General features: G+C 31.6%; 1 protein-coding gene across 1 annotated transcript; it reads right to left on the reverse strand.

The window, feature by feature from the left end:
• Positions 1-9,899: 9,899 nt before the first annotated feature.
• Positions 9,900-16,162, reverse strand: LOC120083081 (bifunctional riboflavin kinase/FMN phosphatase). The gene is made up of 11 exons (XM_039038620.1): positions 15,734-16,162; positions 14,409-14,547; positions 13,934-14,120; positions 12,616-12,746; positions 12,420-12,489; positions 12,172-12,237; positions 11,116-11,270; positions 10,915-11,010; positions 10,510-10,661; positions 10,342-10,425; positions 9,900-10,262 (listed from the first exon to the last, which is right to left on the reverse strand). Exons 2-11 carry the CDS (start codon positions 14,458-14,460, stop codon positions 10,131-10,133), a joined length of 1,125 nt encoding a protein of 374 aa, XP_038894548.1. The 5' UTR covers positions 14,461-14,547; positions 15,734-16,162; the 3' UTR covers positions 9,900-10,130.
• Between the last annotated feature and the right edge of the window lie 2,048 nt (positions 16,163-18,210).

An 18,210-nucleotide genomic window follows, 5' to 3' on the forward strand; every position in this document is an offset into this window, starting at 1 on the left:
ACCTAATGGAAGATACCATAGGATACATTGACACGCGTCCTTCTCCCATTTTTTATGAACACTTTCCCTATTCACCTTGGTATTGACCTATGCAAACACTTTCTGAAGGGACGCCACACCCAGGGCAACAAGAAATCGAGATGGATCTCACAGTGTGAACTCTTAGGAACGTGAGAGCTAAAAATGATATATCCCATATACCATTTTTCTCTCACTAAAATGTTCTACCATTTTAGGATTTTATTATACTTAGTTAAATCCTGGCTAATGAATCTACCTAAGTCTATACCTATTATAACTCTTAATAATAAGGTCTTCACTCTAATGTTCTATATAAATTAAACCATTTAATTAACCTAGTGATATTGCATGCTAACAGGATTAAAGTTAATTCAACTCAAGTTTCGGGTCAGTTTCCAGGTAGGAGGTGGTCAATAAACCGTAATCTTAAAAACCCCCAACCTAGACAGAACTTCACTAGTAGAGTTCCGTTTGTCCTATTAGTCATATGTTAAATCTATTAAAATAAATAGGAAAAAAGTTTAATCTTATTAGAATTAATACGATCTAAGGTCTAAATTAATTTTAAATATTTTAAAACTAATTCCAATTCTCTATGATCCTAAGTTTGCATGCAACTCTTTATTATAGGTTGGCGGTTACTAAATATTAATTTTATAACTATTACAAAATTAATTATTAGCCCTACAGTTATGTTTTCTATGGTTTACTTGATTAATAATAAAATTCTAATTTAACAAGAAAACTATATTGCATGCATTTCATGACTTTAATATAACAATTATATTAAACTATAGATGTGTCATGCTCAATGCAAATTGATTTTTAAATTTATTAATATAATACTTATATTAAACAACTCATGAAAATCCATCAAGCATATACAAGACATTAATAAATATAACTCTTTATATTTACCTAAGTAATGTCATGCATCATGCTTTTCCAATTTCATATATTTAACATATCAAAATATATTAAATAACTCATGAAATCATTATACATCATGCGTTAAAACCATACATTATAATGCTAATAATATATTAAAATGCATGAACATGCTTAACCTATGGTGTGATTTATTTAAATGACATTCATAAAGCATTTAAATAGTAAATGAACCGGTAATTGAACCCCTAGGATAATATAAAGCAATAAATTGCAATATTTATGCTTATTTTATCCTAAAATTTCTTCAGCGCTCCAAAACTAGACCAGACTAACTCAAATCGACCCAAACCGCTTCGAATGGGACCCTAAAACCACGAACCAAGCCAACCCAGTGCATAATCAGATCGAACCACCCTGGATCGTAGCTGAACCACGTGCAACGCAACCCTACGTCGCATGTGTCGTAGCATTGTAACGCCGTGAGCAGCATTGCAACGCTATGACGCCAAAATGTGATTTTGGGTAGTTCGTCAATTGTTCTTCTGTTTTTGGTCAAATTGGTCTCGATCTTCATCAATTACAGTCTTTATTCTAGACACATGACTTATAAAAGACTCGAATTACATGATTGAATGCCTAAAATACAAGGGCCTTTACAATTTGATCGAATAAAAAACATGAAATTCTATGGCCATAAACTACTGTAAACAATCATTAGCAAAACTACATTCACAATGCAATTAATCTCACCAAAACCCAGTGCAAATTTCAGTAACCTAAATTAATTCTACAAGGTATCACTTATACCAATTGTAGGGATGAAAACCCTAGCGCAGTGAAAGAAAACAAGACTTTATTCGAAACTAATTTAGGAATTCGTGAAATACCCGTACATTAGAAAATTCAGAATATTAAAGAGACTATAAAAAAACACATCCTACTATAAATTAAATCCTAGGTTAAGCATGCATTAGAAAATAAATTCTACAAAAAGGGAAAGGATACTTACTTTTGTAGAATCAAATGAAAATCACCAATTCTTCAATTGGGATTGAAATCAACATCACCAAAAGGGCTTCCTTCCTATTCTTTGAGAACTTTCAGTATAGTGGTTTGTGGGAACCAAATGAATATGGGAAGAAGGAGAATTTGAGAGAGGGAAATTTTTTGTTTACATATTGGTTTCTATGCAAAAAAAAAAAAAAAAAAAAAAAAAAAAAAAAAAAAAAAAAAAAAAAAAGAAGAAGCCATGCAACAATATCTACACTGCATACATTTTTGAGGTATTTGATCAAAGAAGAGAGAGAGAAAACGTGGGCCTCCACGTTTCTATTAACTCCCTATGTGGGAGTTAACTTTTAGTTTAAAATTAAATTAATTTAATAATTAATTAAATCTTATTTAATTAATTATTTTCATTTAAACTATATTTAAATGAAAACACTCTCACATAATTTATAGTTTTAATTCAATTAATTAAATTAAATTAATTAAATTAAAATTAATTAATTAATTAATTCTCCAATTAATTAATTATCAAATTAAATATTAAATATTTAATTTAGCCTACAATTGAATCATATTCAATTATATTTCTCTCATAACCTATAGTTTTAATGTGCATCTAATACGCATTTAATTAAACCTATAGTTTCACTATGAATCCATTTTCATATTAAATTAATATTGGAAATCCTTCAAATATTTAGTTCTCCCATAAATTAATTTTGAATCCTATCCAAAATTAAATTTATATTATAAAATTTAATTAAAATATAAACTTTATATTATAATGTATCATTATACTATTTCCCTAAGTGAATTTGAACATTTCAAACTCTATTCAAGACATAATTATCCCAATTCCCTTTATGAGCTAAGAAGGGACCTCATGGATATACAAATCAGAAGCTCCAACAATATGAGATTAATTGACTAAACTCATTAACCACATTAATCAATATTCATTAATTGTAAGTACACTTCACTAAAGACCCACAACTGCGCTCTTCTTACTACAGATATATTTTCTGTCCACGAAAAAAGACCAATAATAGCAAGTTAGTCCTTCACAAGTGTTCGTAACACCAGCTGAGGCAAATTACCATTTTACCCCTAGGTTATCTCTATATCCTTAAGTATCAATGCTCTTCCAATGAATAGTCTGTTTATGGTCCAACCATTCAATAGAAATCCCTCTCAGGCTAGTAAGAGGGTAGGGCCCTTTATTCAAGTCTCGAAGACACTACTTAGGAGAACACTCATCTACTTACCCTAAAGTCGGGAAAGAGTGAAATCCATCTTGTATTATTATATTCCCAACTCTCTACTCAATTTTGTCCACAAAATGGTAGGCATATTGAGTCGGCGAACTGGCCACTCTCACCCATACAAATCAAAGGATAATCCCTTGTGTATAGGAGTTCATAATAGACTTAGGATTAAGACTAAGTTGTCTAGATCATCCTATTGAAATAGAACTTAACTAGTTAGCAGAGTTATATCTAGTGGTTACTATTTCGCGGTCCGGTCTTATGCAAACTCATTGCATAGGATACCCCCACTCGCATGTCAGTTACACGAATACGCTGGATCATTGTGTTTGTATCAAATACAAATTTGGTCGTATCTATGGTGTTACTAGGATAAGATACTCAGTCTTATCATTATACTATAGACCCTTTATGCTATATCTTGAACATTGATCCCTGTATGTCTCCACATACAGTTCAAGACTCATAAGACAGCCTAGGATATTAGTTTATTGAATTTAGAGTTATTAAGACAAAATGAATACAACACAATCAATAACACTTATTGAAATAACATCGGTAACTCTTTATTGATGACAATTAATTATTTACATTTACTACTACGAGTTTTATGGCATAAAATCCAACAATATCACATATAACATATAACCTATGGTTTATATTATATCATATATAATATAATCCATAGTTTATTATTCTCTCATTTAACCTATAGTATTAATATGAATCATATTCATATTAATTTTAACCTATAGTTTTTATATGAATCACATTCATATGATTAATATTTGAATCATATTCAAATATTTATTTCTCTCATTACAAATTTATATTATAATGTATCATATACATTATGTTAATTATATCTTATATAATTACTTCCTTTTAATTAATTTAAACAATTCAAATTCAATTAATTTGTTTCTCATTAATCCTTATTGAGTTAACAAAGGGGCCTTATGGGCCTATAGATTGAAGATTCAATGATACTTGATTAATTAATTAAACTTTTTAATTAAATTAATCAACCTTCATTAGTTGCTGGTCACTCCACTAAAGACCGATAGTTGGTCGCACTATAGATATATTTCTGTGTCCATTGAATATAACTAATCAATAGTACGTTGGCCCTTCATAATTGTGTAAGTACAATTAGGTCAAAATTACCATTTTACCCATGTAGTTACATCTAACTCCTTAAATACAACTGATCTCTCTAATGAACAATTAATTATAGTCCAATTATAACCGAACCCCTCTCAAACCAGGAAAGGGTGTGGCACCATATTGTTTAAGACCTAGAATCAATCCTTAAGGGAGCAATTTATTTACTAACCCTAACATAAGGAAGAAGTGGATTCTTTCTTGTATCGTTGTGTTCCCAGCTCTCCAATCAGACAAATCCTTAAAATGGTAGGCATATTGAGTCGACGAAACTGGTTACTCTCACCCATGAAAATCAAAGGACCGCTCTCATAAGCAGAAGTTCACAACTCACTCAAGATTAAGGTCAAGTCACCTATGGTCATCCTGGTTTGAGACGATTCACTTCGTGGTCCGATCTTATACAAACTCATTGTATAAGATACCCCCTTATATGTCTCTACATGAATGATCAGGATCAGATGATTTGTAGTACTTTACAACAAGTAACAACTACAAATTGAGTCATATCCGTAGTGTCACCAAGATAAGATACCCAACCTTATCCATCTACTACTGACCGTTCAGGTTATTACTTAAATATGATCCACCTATATGTCTTTCCATACATGTTTAAGTTACATCTAATAACCTTGGATCTTAGTTTATTAGTTTTGGATTAATACAACTAAATTTCAAATAAAATACAACTTATTTTATTAGATAAATAATATATTTGTACAAATATAATTTACAAACTACAAGACCACGAGATTTAGAGTATCAATCCTGACAATCGATCTTCTACTTGTCCTAAAGCTAGTGGGGTGCACAAAATACAAAGTAAAATTACAAGGTACAATATACAAAAACAAGACACTAGGGCATACATTACGGGTCCAGTAACTTCTTCTTTCTCTAGTGGATCTCCTTAGTGGCATTTCTTGAAGTTATTGAGTTTGAACTTCAAGTTTAAGAATGAGGACTTCAATGTTGTCTTGTTCTATAATTGGGTTTCCTTGGCATAGTGTATTGTGGGACGATTCTACATTCCTCTAGGTATTTGATAAAGGTCTCTAGATGTTGTTCACTTGATCCATCGTATCTATTGTAGTATTCACCGCCACGACCAGGTTTGATAGCCTTAATTTTCTTTCCAATTTGAAGTTGAACTTCAGCTTTTAAGGATTTGAAAACGTCCAAAGATTGAGACTTCTCATGAATTAAATATAGGTACCCATATCTTGAATAGTCATATATGAACGTAACAAAATGTTGTTGTCCACTCCAAGAAACCGTAGGGAATGGACCACAAATGACTGTATGTATTAGTTCTGACACGTCTGAGCATCTGTTGGCATCTAATTTTCTTATGTTTTTTTGTTTTCCCTTGATACATTCTACACAAACATCAAAGTTACTTAAATCAAGGGAATACAAAATTTCATCTGACATGAGTCTCTGAATTCTCTATTTAGAGATGTGACCTAAACACTTGTGACATAACATAGAAAAATTTTCATTTAATTTACGCTTTGTACCACATGAATTAGATTACATAATCTTGTTAAATGAAGCAAAAGAATCAAGCATACATATATTATCAATTAAAGAACTGGTACCAGTAAGCTTGGAATCTTGAAAAAAGACTAACTTCATTATTTCCAAAAGAACAAGAAAAACCAAAACCAAAATTTCCAAACTAGATATAGAAACTAAATTCCGTCTAAATGACGATATAACAAAGTCTCATTCAAATCCAAATAACAACCAGTTTTTAAACGTAATCTAAAATTTCCAATAGCTTCAACTGGAGTTATTTTGTCATCACCCACATAGATGAATCTTTCAGTATCACTTGGTGGCTGGCTCCACAAGCAATCCTATATAGATATACGTATGTGAGTAGCAGCACCAGAATCCACCCACCAAGTATCTGTAGGTACAGAAGCATAAATAACTTCAGAACAAACCAAAGTAAGAAGTTTACCCTTCTTTACACGTCATTTGGCGTACTTGGGACAATCTTTCTTGAAGTGACCTTCCTTACAGAAAAAACAAGGATTTTCAGTAACCTATTTCTTGCTCTTATTCTACTGAGATGTCCCTTCTGCAGCATCTGTAGATTTCCTTCTCTTCATATTACGAGAGCCAGTTGCCAAATGAGCATTTTCTGTCCTTTCTCTCTTAATGCTATCTTTTTCTTACACACATTGTGAGATAAGCTCATTAATACTCCATTTATCCTTCAGAGTATTATAGTTTATGTTAAACTAAGTGAATTGTGCAAGAAAAGAGATAAATACCAGATTTACGAGTAAATTTTCATCTCGATATCAAGTGTCTTTAGTTACCTGAGATATTGGACATTTCCATAATGTACTCCCTTATGTTCACATTGTCCTTATACCTCATGGAAGTTAAAGAAGACAAAAGATTACTTGTTTCCTCTTTTTCATTTTCGTAAAATATTTCTCAATTTGAGCAAGGAACTTATTGCCATTTTCACTTTCCGTGATAGAGCCCCAAAAAGACTCCGAAATGAAGTGACTGTTTTGACTTCTCAATATTAGACGTATTCGACTGTTCCTCAGTAGAAGTAGATTTATGTCCTTAATGCAAGGTCCAGATCCATAGGTTTATCTATCCTTAATGTAAGGTCTAGATCCATACACCCGAGAAGTATCTCTAGACTTTCCTTCCAAATATTGAAATTCGATCCATTCAATTTAGGAATTGAACTCAAATTCCTAGATATTTGAGTAAGACCAACTGAAATAATAAAGAACAAGACATATACTCATAATTAAAATATGATAAAATGATTTCACCATATGGTGGGAGATACCTAGCACAACATTGATGTCTAGCCTTTGGACAAAGACACCAACTGTAAATGGTACTCTCAACGTAGTAATCAAAGTATTGATAATAAACTCTGTCAAAAGATATTCTTTCTTTAGACCAACTATTTTTCACATGAACAATCTTTACAATTGTCACATACTCATTACCACATGCATACCCACAATTTGGCCAAATAATTATCTTTTCCTATAGGCCAATAATCATTCGCATAAATTGATGAATATGCACATCTTATATTTTAGAATTAAATTAATCTAGATAATAGAGACTACTTTGGTAAGATATTATATTGACCAATTCAATCTAAAATATAAGACACAATAGTAATCTTAAATTATATTATTGTACATAAATAATGGGAGAAGAACACCAAATAATCAGATTTCATAATTCACCAAAAATTGCATACACAGAATACAATTGAAAGGGATATCAACATGTGAATATCACTAAAAAAAAAATTATCAATCAAATTCAAACTTAACTTAAATTCACACCTAGCATACATGTCTACAAGGGTAGTTCCTAAAAAGAAATTTAAGAGAAATTATATTTTAGTTAAATATGAATGGTCTGACTTCCCAAATTGCAAGGAATTTTAGTTAAATATTTCATCCGAAGCTACTATGCCTTCCAATAATATTTAAGAGAAAAATAAACTTTCAAAAACATCTCCACTATGTTGATAGCATGAAATTATAGAATTCCACGATACAATATCTTTAATTTTCAACTCCTTGATAATTTTTTAGCCTAAATACCGATCATGCATCGCTGGCAAAATTCGTACGCTATTAGATGCCGGCAACAAAATGCTACTGTCACCGTGCGCAATCAAGGGTTTCTGTCACTTTTTTTCTTTTTGAAAATAATCTTTTAAACATCTTTACCGAAATCAAAAATTGAATCACATCCCCGATAGAAAACGAATATAAACAGACAACCAAACATGTAATTTGTACCCTGTTACCCATTTTTAATATAATAACTTTAAATCTATATTGAATAGATTAACTTAATATCATTCCACCAAATTGCTGTTAGAACAAAAAAATATATTTCATTGAAAGATTGATGATAGTTTCACAATGATAATAGTTTTAAGATAATTATTGTCTCCTCAACCAAAACTCAAAAAACTCCAAATGCTCTTAATACGATCTCTCTTTAACAGAATGGGCTTCTAGCTGTCCGTACTCAATTAAGAATCTAGAACCTTAATCTCCATACTTTAATTATATATATTATTGTTTAAATACGTTTAACATGAACACGGGATCTCGCTAATGGATGGTCAAAGTAAATTTAATTATACATCATCTAACACAAACTAGCTCTACCGTCAAACATGGAGCAAGGAAACCTGCAAGAGCATGTCGGTCATGTGCGAAGATTAGTTGTCGGAGTCCGTGGTCGACGCTCTGCTCGTGGATGAGGTCGCTGGCGAAGAGATCTAACGGAAGGAAAGTGGTCGGCGGCTGCAAGGAAGAGGAGCTTCCTTTTTTTTGTCCTCTTTTTTCAGGTTTTTTTTCCGCTCCCTCTCCTTTGATGACCTCATAAATAGAACATCTCTGATTTCTACAAAAAAAACTCATTCTTTTTTTACTATGTTAGAAAAAAAGAAGCATTGGATTAGTTGCGGCTATAAAACCATAAAAATATTTATATGAATCCAAATTTATATATAGGAGATAAAATTTGGATCTTTCAAACTTATCTCAACGATCCAAAGAAAATATTAGATACTAAAGATCAAGAATTTGAGACTTAATTCAACATCTCTAATCCAACAAAAATTTAAATATCTTAAATTAATCAATTTTAGATCTAATTAACCCAAATGAGATTTTAACAAATTTCAAATAACCTAAAACTAAACTCCAATTTAACCATTTCTCCAATTCAACAATTTTTCCTAATTTGATTTAATACAAATTAAAACAAAATTACACAATCCAAAATAAATATCAATGAAAATTCTTCATGTCAATTAAACTAGATTTATTTTAGCCTCGATTTATTTTTAAATCTTTCTTATATGAAAACAAGGGTATGTCAATTATGAAAAATATATAGATTGAATTTTGAACCTAAATAAATTGGAATATATATGCTGGAATGTTTATATACCTTAATGTAATGGCATTGGCAAAATTTTAACAGAAGTAACAAAAGACTTTTCAAATGCAAATTTGGGAATTTAACTCAAAGAAATTAAGAACAAACATTGAAAATAATCCCAAAGATACAGAACTATCATCTATCTTTTGTCTAGAAATTATAGCATATAACATTCTCTTACATTGGCGTGTAGAGGAATAGTTCTCTCTCTCTCTCTCTTTCCTTTTTTTTTTTTTTTTTTTTTGGTTTGGCTACTCGGGTTATTTAAAATAGGACAAATAGTACAAATGGATAGAAAATGATACATAAACACAAGTTATTTTCCAAAATATGATTATTATTGTAAAATGCATGTATGAGAATATCTATATTTTTCATAGCCTACATAGAGGGCATATAAGAAAAGTTTCAAAACATTCTTATACCAAGGGCAGAAATCAATTTTCAAAACCCCATCTAATTGCTACATTATAAATATATATATATATCTAATAACGAAAGAAGACCCACATATTATTTAGTAGATCTCATCTTCTATGCGATATTAACATCGCTTTAACAAATAGCAATGTGTAGGTATAATAAAGGTAAAAAGGCACCAACATAAGTATAACTTGGCGATTAAAGCATCCACCCTTTCTCTTGAAGTCGGGACTTCAAATAGTCACTCTTACATTGATGATACTTTAAATTTAAAAATAAAATTAAAAAGAGATGCAATTTTGCAATATTGCAATAGGAGTGTATAAAACTGTATAGTTGGGAATAGTGTTAATTTGGTGCATAAATTTAAACTCCTAAAGCATGCCATCTCTAAGCATCATGCTGCTTCAGGTATTGGTCGTTCCTATACTTGGAGTACAATGGAAGATCAAGAGCTCTATCTGCAATTCTCCTATCCTCATGAATCTTGGCTATCAGGCTCTCAAGGCTAGGAAAGTTGGCCTGCTTAATGATAATATTGATAAGATTTAATGGAAGTTATGAGCATGAAATAAAAAAATTTGGAAGAACATGCTAATACCTCTGGCCGAATATATCCGACTACAACAAGTCTCAAGTCCTCACCGTAGAAATCGTCATCAAAGTCATGGAGTAGCCATGGTTCCTAGACCATAAACAAATATTAATATTAACCAGAAAGTGAATGCAGCAACCAAAATCAACATTTCTGAACTTGTTATACACTTACAATAGTCTTTTCTGCATTGTCGAAAAATGGATTCCAACCAATACTCATGACAATTTTAAAGATGCCTCTTCTCCATAAACCAGCCCAACCAAAATAAACGCCTGATGGATGTTCTGAAAGGACATCTGAATATCCTTCTGTAGATAAATTCGCTGGGAAAGGTAAAGAAAGTTTGTAAGTATTATGAGGAAAAGATATCTGCTGCAGAAATCGAGATTAAGAACAGTTCAAGAAAAATAGTGCAGATTACTAATGAGTAAGAATTCAGACTATGAGATCAGACCAGGAATCAGATAACTCCAGTAACCTTTAAACTAAAGTAAAGTAATCGTGCCACAAGCCACATAAAGGTTCAAATGAACAGCCTGACTAAAATAAAAAAAGGTCTATTGAATTTTCACACACCTGTAGGAACCCCAAGTACTTTTGAGCCACGCCCGTATCCCTTGATGACGGGACCTCCAATGTACAAAGGATTAATTGGTAAGGTGTTCTCTATCCCTATAGTTAAAGGTCAAGAATTATGACAAAAAGATTAGTGCATAAAGAACTCAACTGGAAAGGTTGAGAATTTGAGATGGCTAAAAAAAGGTTTGTGGCATGTACAGTCTTCAAATGGAGGTAGGCCCCACTTCTGAGGCTGAAAGTCAAGCAGTGAATTGATCACCTCATCCGCTGAAGAGTAAAGATGAGACTTTTTTGGATGGGATGGCACAGCAACCACCTTCATCCCGGCAGCCTTACCAGCTGTAACACCTGGACTGGTATGCATGTTGAGTGAGAAGTTATAGTCTGAGAGTTAATATCTTTACATAGGAGAAAACAATATTAAAAAACATTGACCCCATTTGATAATCATTTGGTTTTTCTTTGTTTTGAAAATTAAGCTTATAAACATTAATTTCACTTATAAGTGTCTTTGTTTTGTTATTCTACTTTCTAAAAACATTTTCAAAATTAAAGAAGTTTTGAAAACTAAAAAGAAATTAGGCTCCGTATAGTAACCATTTTGTTTTTTGTTTTTGTTTTTTAAAATTAAGCTGATGGATACTACTTTCCATTTCCAAAATTCTTTATTTGTTATCTACTTTTCACCAATGATTTAAAAAACTAAGCTAAATTTTGATAACTAAAAAAAGTTGTTTTCAAAAATTTTTTTTTTTTTTTTTTTTTTTAAAATTTGATTAAGAATTCAACCATTGTAATTAAGAAAGATGCAAGAAATGTGGATTGTACCCATTTTCTTTAGAAATGGGATACAAATTTTAAAAATTTATAAAAAAGTAATAAGTAAAAAAAAAAAAAAAANTTTTGAGTTTGGCTAAGAATTCAACCATTGTACTTAAGAAAGATGCAAATCATTGTAAGACGTGGATAAAATAGGCTTAATTTTTTTAAAAAAAAAACACCAAAAACTAGCTTTTAGAAACTTTTTGTTTTTGGAATTTAGATAAAAGTTCAAAAGTATATTTAAGAAATGTGAAAACAATAGCAAAGAAATTAGGAGTAAAAAACACCATTCTCGAAAACAGAATACTGAAAACGAAATCATCATCAAACGGGACCTTAACATTTCAAATGCAGGATGATTATATAATAAATTGATTCAATATCAAATAGGAAATTTCAATTTTTGAAGTTCTCAAGAGGTCAGATACTTACATAGAATCCTCAATTACGAGGCACCTCGAGGGTTCAAGATTTAACCTTTTGGCTGATTCAAGGAATCTTTATCAATGAAAGCAATTGTTAGAACTCTTAACGGACTACTTGAAATGGAAATACTTCACAAATTTGTGAAGAGCAGTCAGCCATCCAGAACAGTGAGGCATTGTTAGTTCTTAATGGATTACTTGCAAGGGAAAATTTAATCAAGTTAAGAAGAGCAGACAGAAAATAGTTGCTTTTACATTTCAGGAGATGGTTTGGCCATTGCAACTTCATCGCTACCAATTATCACAGAGAATGAGTCTTTCCAGCCTGTACATTTATAATATCAAGAAGCTAAATAAAAAAGTAGTAACCACAATCCAGAGTAAAAGGCTCGATGATTACCAATCGCAATCAGAACAATGAAATTAATATGGTAGTCTCTTAAAAACATACCCGGTTGAAAAGAAATTTTGGACTCTATGTTTTCCCTACTTGAGTTTGAAGCTAATGCAATGGGCACTCTGTGACTAGTGAAATGTTTAATCAACCGGTTTGCTCCTGGAAGTGCTTTAATGTTGCACCACCTGGAGTAGAAATTACAGAAAGATGCCTAAAAAATACTTCAAAAGTACAAATCAATGAAATGAAATGAAATAGCAATTCACCAATACAATGGAAATCAGGAAAAAATATTAAAGTAAATTGGGAGGTCAAAGAAGAAATAATTAATATGTAAATAATTGAGAGTTCCTCCTCAATCTGCCGTTTGGGGAGAAAGGCCGCTTTTTCTGGCTTGCTAGTGCTGTTGTATGGGTGTTGTGGGGAGAGGAATAGCAGGGTGTTTAGGGGGTTGAGAGGGAAGCTAGAGAAATTTGGTCTCTTGCTCGTTTTCATGTATCTCATTGTGCTTCGATTTTAAAGGGTTTTTGTAATTATTTTGTTGATATGATTTTGTATAGTTGAATTCCCTTCTTGTAAAGGGGGTCACTTTTTGTGGGCTTGATTTTTGTATGCCCATGCATTCTTTCATTTTTTCTCAATGAAAATTGTTGTTCTTATCAAATACATATGTGTGTGTGTAAATGCTTTATGCTATTATTATAACAAAACCAAATTGACTTGAGAATCTAGTTCATGCTTCATGCATTCTTTCATTTTTTCTCAATGAAAATTGTTGTTCTTATCAAATACATATGTGTGTGTGTAAATGCTTTATGCTATTATTATAACAAAACCAAATTGACTTGAGAATCTAGTTCATGCTTCATGCATTCTTTCATTTTTTCTCAATGAAAATTGTTGTTCTTATCAAATACATATGTGTGTGTGTAAATGCTTTATGCTATTATTATAACAAAACCAAATTGACTTGAGAATCTAGTTCCAATCATTTATGCAAGCCAGTGTTTCAAGACCAACAAGTTGCTAAGGTGACATGAACAACAAAATATGGAAGGTGCCATAAACTACGGATTAATATATATGCTTAAAAGTTTACAGACGGTAATTAGAACAACACCAGCTGTTTATAATTTACTGCACGAAGGGGGTTTGAAGCATATTAGAACTTCCCACATGTTGTACCCAGAAAATTCTTGAGCACGCAGTGTTTTCAATTTTGAACTGCCACAGTACATCACCACATCAACTTGCAACATGATGTAAAAACCAAGAAATCTCACTATGGACCTCAAAATGTTGAAAAACTATAACCAAAATGATGTGATTACATAAATTTAAACATAGAGAGAAAAGAAAAATAACTGTGTACCTCTCTGCAAACAAAGGGGAAATTTGTGACATCAATTCAGTTGATGAGCAAGGAAGCCCGTAATCTTCAATAATAACAGCTGCAGACTCGAATGGTGTCTTCCCAGTAACTCTTAGGGCTTCTCTTCCATCCCATTGCTTTCCATACTTGCCCAAAAAATATTTTAGAACATCGTTCACGATGCCATCTGCTAAGATATGGTGGGAGGGTGGGAGAAATTCAACGGTGGGAAAAATGAAAAGAAAAGAACACTAGAAGTTAACTAAGTTAGTTGATACATTTATACAAATAGTACAATAACAATCATGTTCATAGGGAATCCAGGTATTGGAGCTGTCAAATAGATATCACATTTTTCACAAACAGAAATTCAATTTCAATGCCTCAAGATAAAGATGCTGATAGAAACAACCCTTAATGTCACAATAGTAAGCAATACTAACGTTGATTTACATTGTTAAAAACACAATAGGACCTGTATGTAGAAGTGTGCCATCCAGATCAATAATAACGCCAGATACCACCATTTTCAGAGGATTTGAGATGGAGCTCTTAATTATTACACATTGGTCTCATAAACATAGATCATATTCCCATGGGTTGGTGAACCATGCCTAAAATAGAAAGAAGATTAGTTCAAATCAGTGGCCCGAATAATTATAACAAATACAAGCTGACTACCACTCTAGTTCAAATGTTGTCACAGTTAGAGCTACGTTACTTAAAGTGTGAAGAAGTCATGTGAATGCAACACACATGAATCTCCATTCCAAATAATGTCAAACCACAAAAATGTGCCTTCTCACAAATAAGCTTCAGGTAGAACAAATACCCGTCAATTCCAAATTTGGCTACAATAAAATACCATACAATTCCCAAAACACAAAAACTGGCATATCTGGATAGCCCCTATCGAATCAAAGAGAAACATTTGAAACAAATCATGTAGTTCCAAATAGCAATTTCAGTGCTGCAAAACTCATCAAATCAAACCATTCAAACCTTTCAAAAGTATTCAGAAGTAAACAAAACCAGAATAGAAACACTTTCAATTCAAAAACAGTCAAAAACTTACAATTCAAAGTCAGTCAAAAAAACTTCCAACCATCATTCAAAACAATCACAAACTTTTGATTAACAAAATCAACTACAAATATACAAAATAGTCAAATCATTAAACATGTTTTCTAATAGGAAACCATTTAAAAATCCAAAACAAATTCAATTGGTTTCAAATGGTACAAAACATATTTTCAGACATCCAAAATACACGTTCAACCATTTATCAAATCACGACAGTCAAAACCTATCTTTATCAAAATTTACATTGTGGAAGGAATATGGAAACTACTTAATTCGATCAACAATCCTATAATTCTCAAACCGAAAATCCACTTCCTTGAACAAACCTCAATTTTCAGAAAGTCTAAAAAATAACCACATTGTTTAAGTGTTAGGACTTAGTTTGAAAACCTTAATTGATGTCGAGAGATTTCTAACAGAAATGTTCTTAACCAACATCCACCATAAACCTTAATTAATCAATCCAAATTAATCCAAAACTACAACCAACAAACTTTCACAAGTCAAAGACTGATCTAAGACAGTTTAATTGAGTCTGAACTAGTCCAAAATGTGTTCAAACTTGCTGAACCTGAATCAAACACTTATAAATCTACCCAAACATGACAACAAACGAATTCCAAGAGTTCAGAATAATATTCAAACACTTAAATCCAATTCAAAAAGGAAATTAATGCAATAATTTGCTGGTTGGTGTCCGAAAGCGTCCAAACTAACGTTATAGGTAAACTGATTTGAAGCCAATCCAAGTGTGGGTAACAGTCGAAAGCTTATCCTCAAATCAAAAGAACTGCTGCAAGACACCCAGTCGTCGAAAACGTGATGCACAACTTATTATTCACGTTGGAGTCTCAAACGGAGAAGAAACGATGCTTCGAAACTTGTTCAAAGTGAGTGTTCATGTTGCAGGCTAGCTCCGACGTCGAACGTGGAGCAAGGAAACGTGCAACGCATCGGTCATGCGCGAGGATTGGTCGTCGGATTCCGTCTTCGACGCTGCTGCTCGCGGGTGAGGTCGCCGGCGAGAGCTGACGGAAAGCGATCGGCAGTTGCAAGGGAGAGGAGGAGATGATGGAGGGCTAAGGTTTCCTTCTTTTCTTTTCTTTTCTATTTTTCTATTTTCCCCCTTTTTGCCCTTTCCCCTCCTTTTATGACCACATAAATAAAACATCTCTATTTTCCACAACAAAATGTTCTTTATTTCTCCAATTTTAAACTATCTTTAATTCAAAAATCATATATAGATAAAATTTAGGAGAATATAGGATAAGGGGTTGATTATTATAGTCTCAGGATATTATGGTTGTTATAATAGTTTATGTTCGGAGTGTTGATTATTTTAATTTGAATTATAATAGTATGTGTTTGAGGTGTAAACTATTTTAGTTTGAGAATTAAATAATAAACATTGTATCAAAAGTAAAAAAGTGATAGATGTAAAATAGATATTGTGATAAATAGTAAATAGAGTTTTGAAATAGGGTTCACTATAGCTAATTGGGAATATAAAATAGTATTTATTGTAGGAAGAGATGGTTTTTTAGATTTAGGACACTCTTGTCCCAAACACATCCTAGATCTTTCAAACTTAATCCAGCCATCCAAATAAACTATTAAATTCTAAAAATTAAGAATTTGAGGCTTAACTGAAAATCTTTAACCCAAAAATTCAAAAACTTAAATATCTCTTAAATTAATAAATTTTAGATGGAAAATTACTAGAAATCCAAAATAAATGTGAACCGAAGAATTTTTTTTATCAGAAAATGTGAGGTGTTACACTCTTCCCACCAAGTTTCATCATCTGGAGATTGTTTATCCATAATTTTAAAGAAACTTCGCTTATTCTTAAACTATCTTTCTCAAGTCTCTTTAGTCACTTGGCTAATGTACAACGCTATTACCAAATCGATTACTAGGCCCTTCAATACCTTAGTCTTCTTAGCCAATAAACTTAGCGAAATTCTCTTTGAAAAGATTTTCCTTAGCTTCAAGATCTTTGTATTTAATGGTAGAGAAGAGTCACTGACAATTTTTCCTAATAATAACACACGAAACATGATGCACACTTCAACTAGAACTAACGATGATGTTAATCCATAAGTCACTTGATGTTAAGCAATCTAATTTATGTTAATTATGTTTTATTTTTTGTATTCCTTAGTTTGTCCCTTGTATTGCTTTTCTTCTTATGTAAAGCTAGTATCTTTTAAGCCCACTTTCTATGATTCTTCTCTAGTTTTTTTTCTAATCTTTTATATGGTATCAAAGTATTAGGGTTTCTATTCTCTTGATAATGTCGCACCTAATTTCTATTCCTTCTCTAGCCACGTAGTTTGTCTGTTTAATCTTTTTACATATTTATGATGGTTTTACATTTATTTTATTTTATTTTGTTCATTTTTTTTTCTTTTTCATTATTTCATTTATTTTTATTATTCACCTTGTCCTCTTTTTAAGGAAATAATGTTGGAAATGATAATACTTATTTAGGTTAAAAACACATTTTGGTTTGTATACATTTGGGAAAAATTTTCAAATTCAAACCTTTAGGATAGAAGGGGAATCATATACAAAAATGGGCAAGGCTTTGACTTTTATAAATAGTGTTCTTCAGGGAAAAAGTAGCTCAATCTTTACATAATTTCTACCGGAAGGAAAAAAAACCTTTGCAAAAAAAATAACAAAGTGGAAACCCCCCCCCCCCCCCCAAAAAAAAAAAAAACAAAACATAGTGAAAAAATAGTGAGATTTCAAAGCAATTGAAAGTTGCATAGGTCGGACAAATGTCCTAAGGATCCGCACCTTAAACAACAAGCCTTAGTCTCCTTCTTTCTAGTTAGTTCTTGGAGTTAAAAAGGAGTTAAAACAACCTTCAACTTAAGAAAAACTTTTTTTTTTCTTCCAATAATCTTTTGTCTTTGCAAACCTTGAAAAATAAAAAGATAACAAAGGCATTTAAATTTTTATTTGTACTTTTTTTATTATCATATTATTCTTGTACTCCGATCCATATCTCATTAATTTGACTTATTTTTATTTTCATTTCTTACTTTCATACTTATGTTTTAAATCTACGATATATTCTCATTATGATCATTAATCATTTGCTATTTACATTTATGTTCATCTATTTATATTCACGCCATTATTAATTATTTCTATTTTCATTACTGTCATTATTTTGTTTATAT

This window comes from Benincasa hispida, chromosome 8 (assembly GCF_009727055.1).
Source record: "Benincasa hispida cultivar B227 chromosome 8, ASM972705v1, whole genome shotgun sequence".
Taxonomy (NCBI): domain Eukaryota; kingdom Viridiplantae; phylum Streptophyta; class Magnoliopsida; order Cucurbitales; family Cucurbitaceae; genus Benincasa; species Benincasa hispida.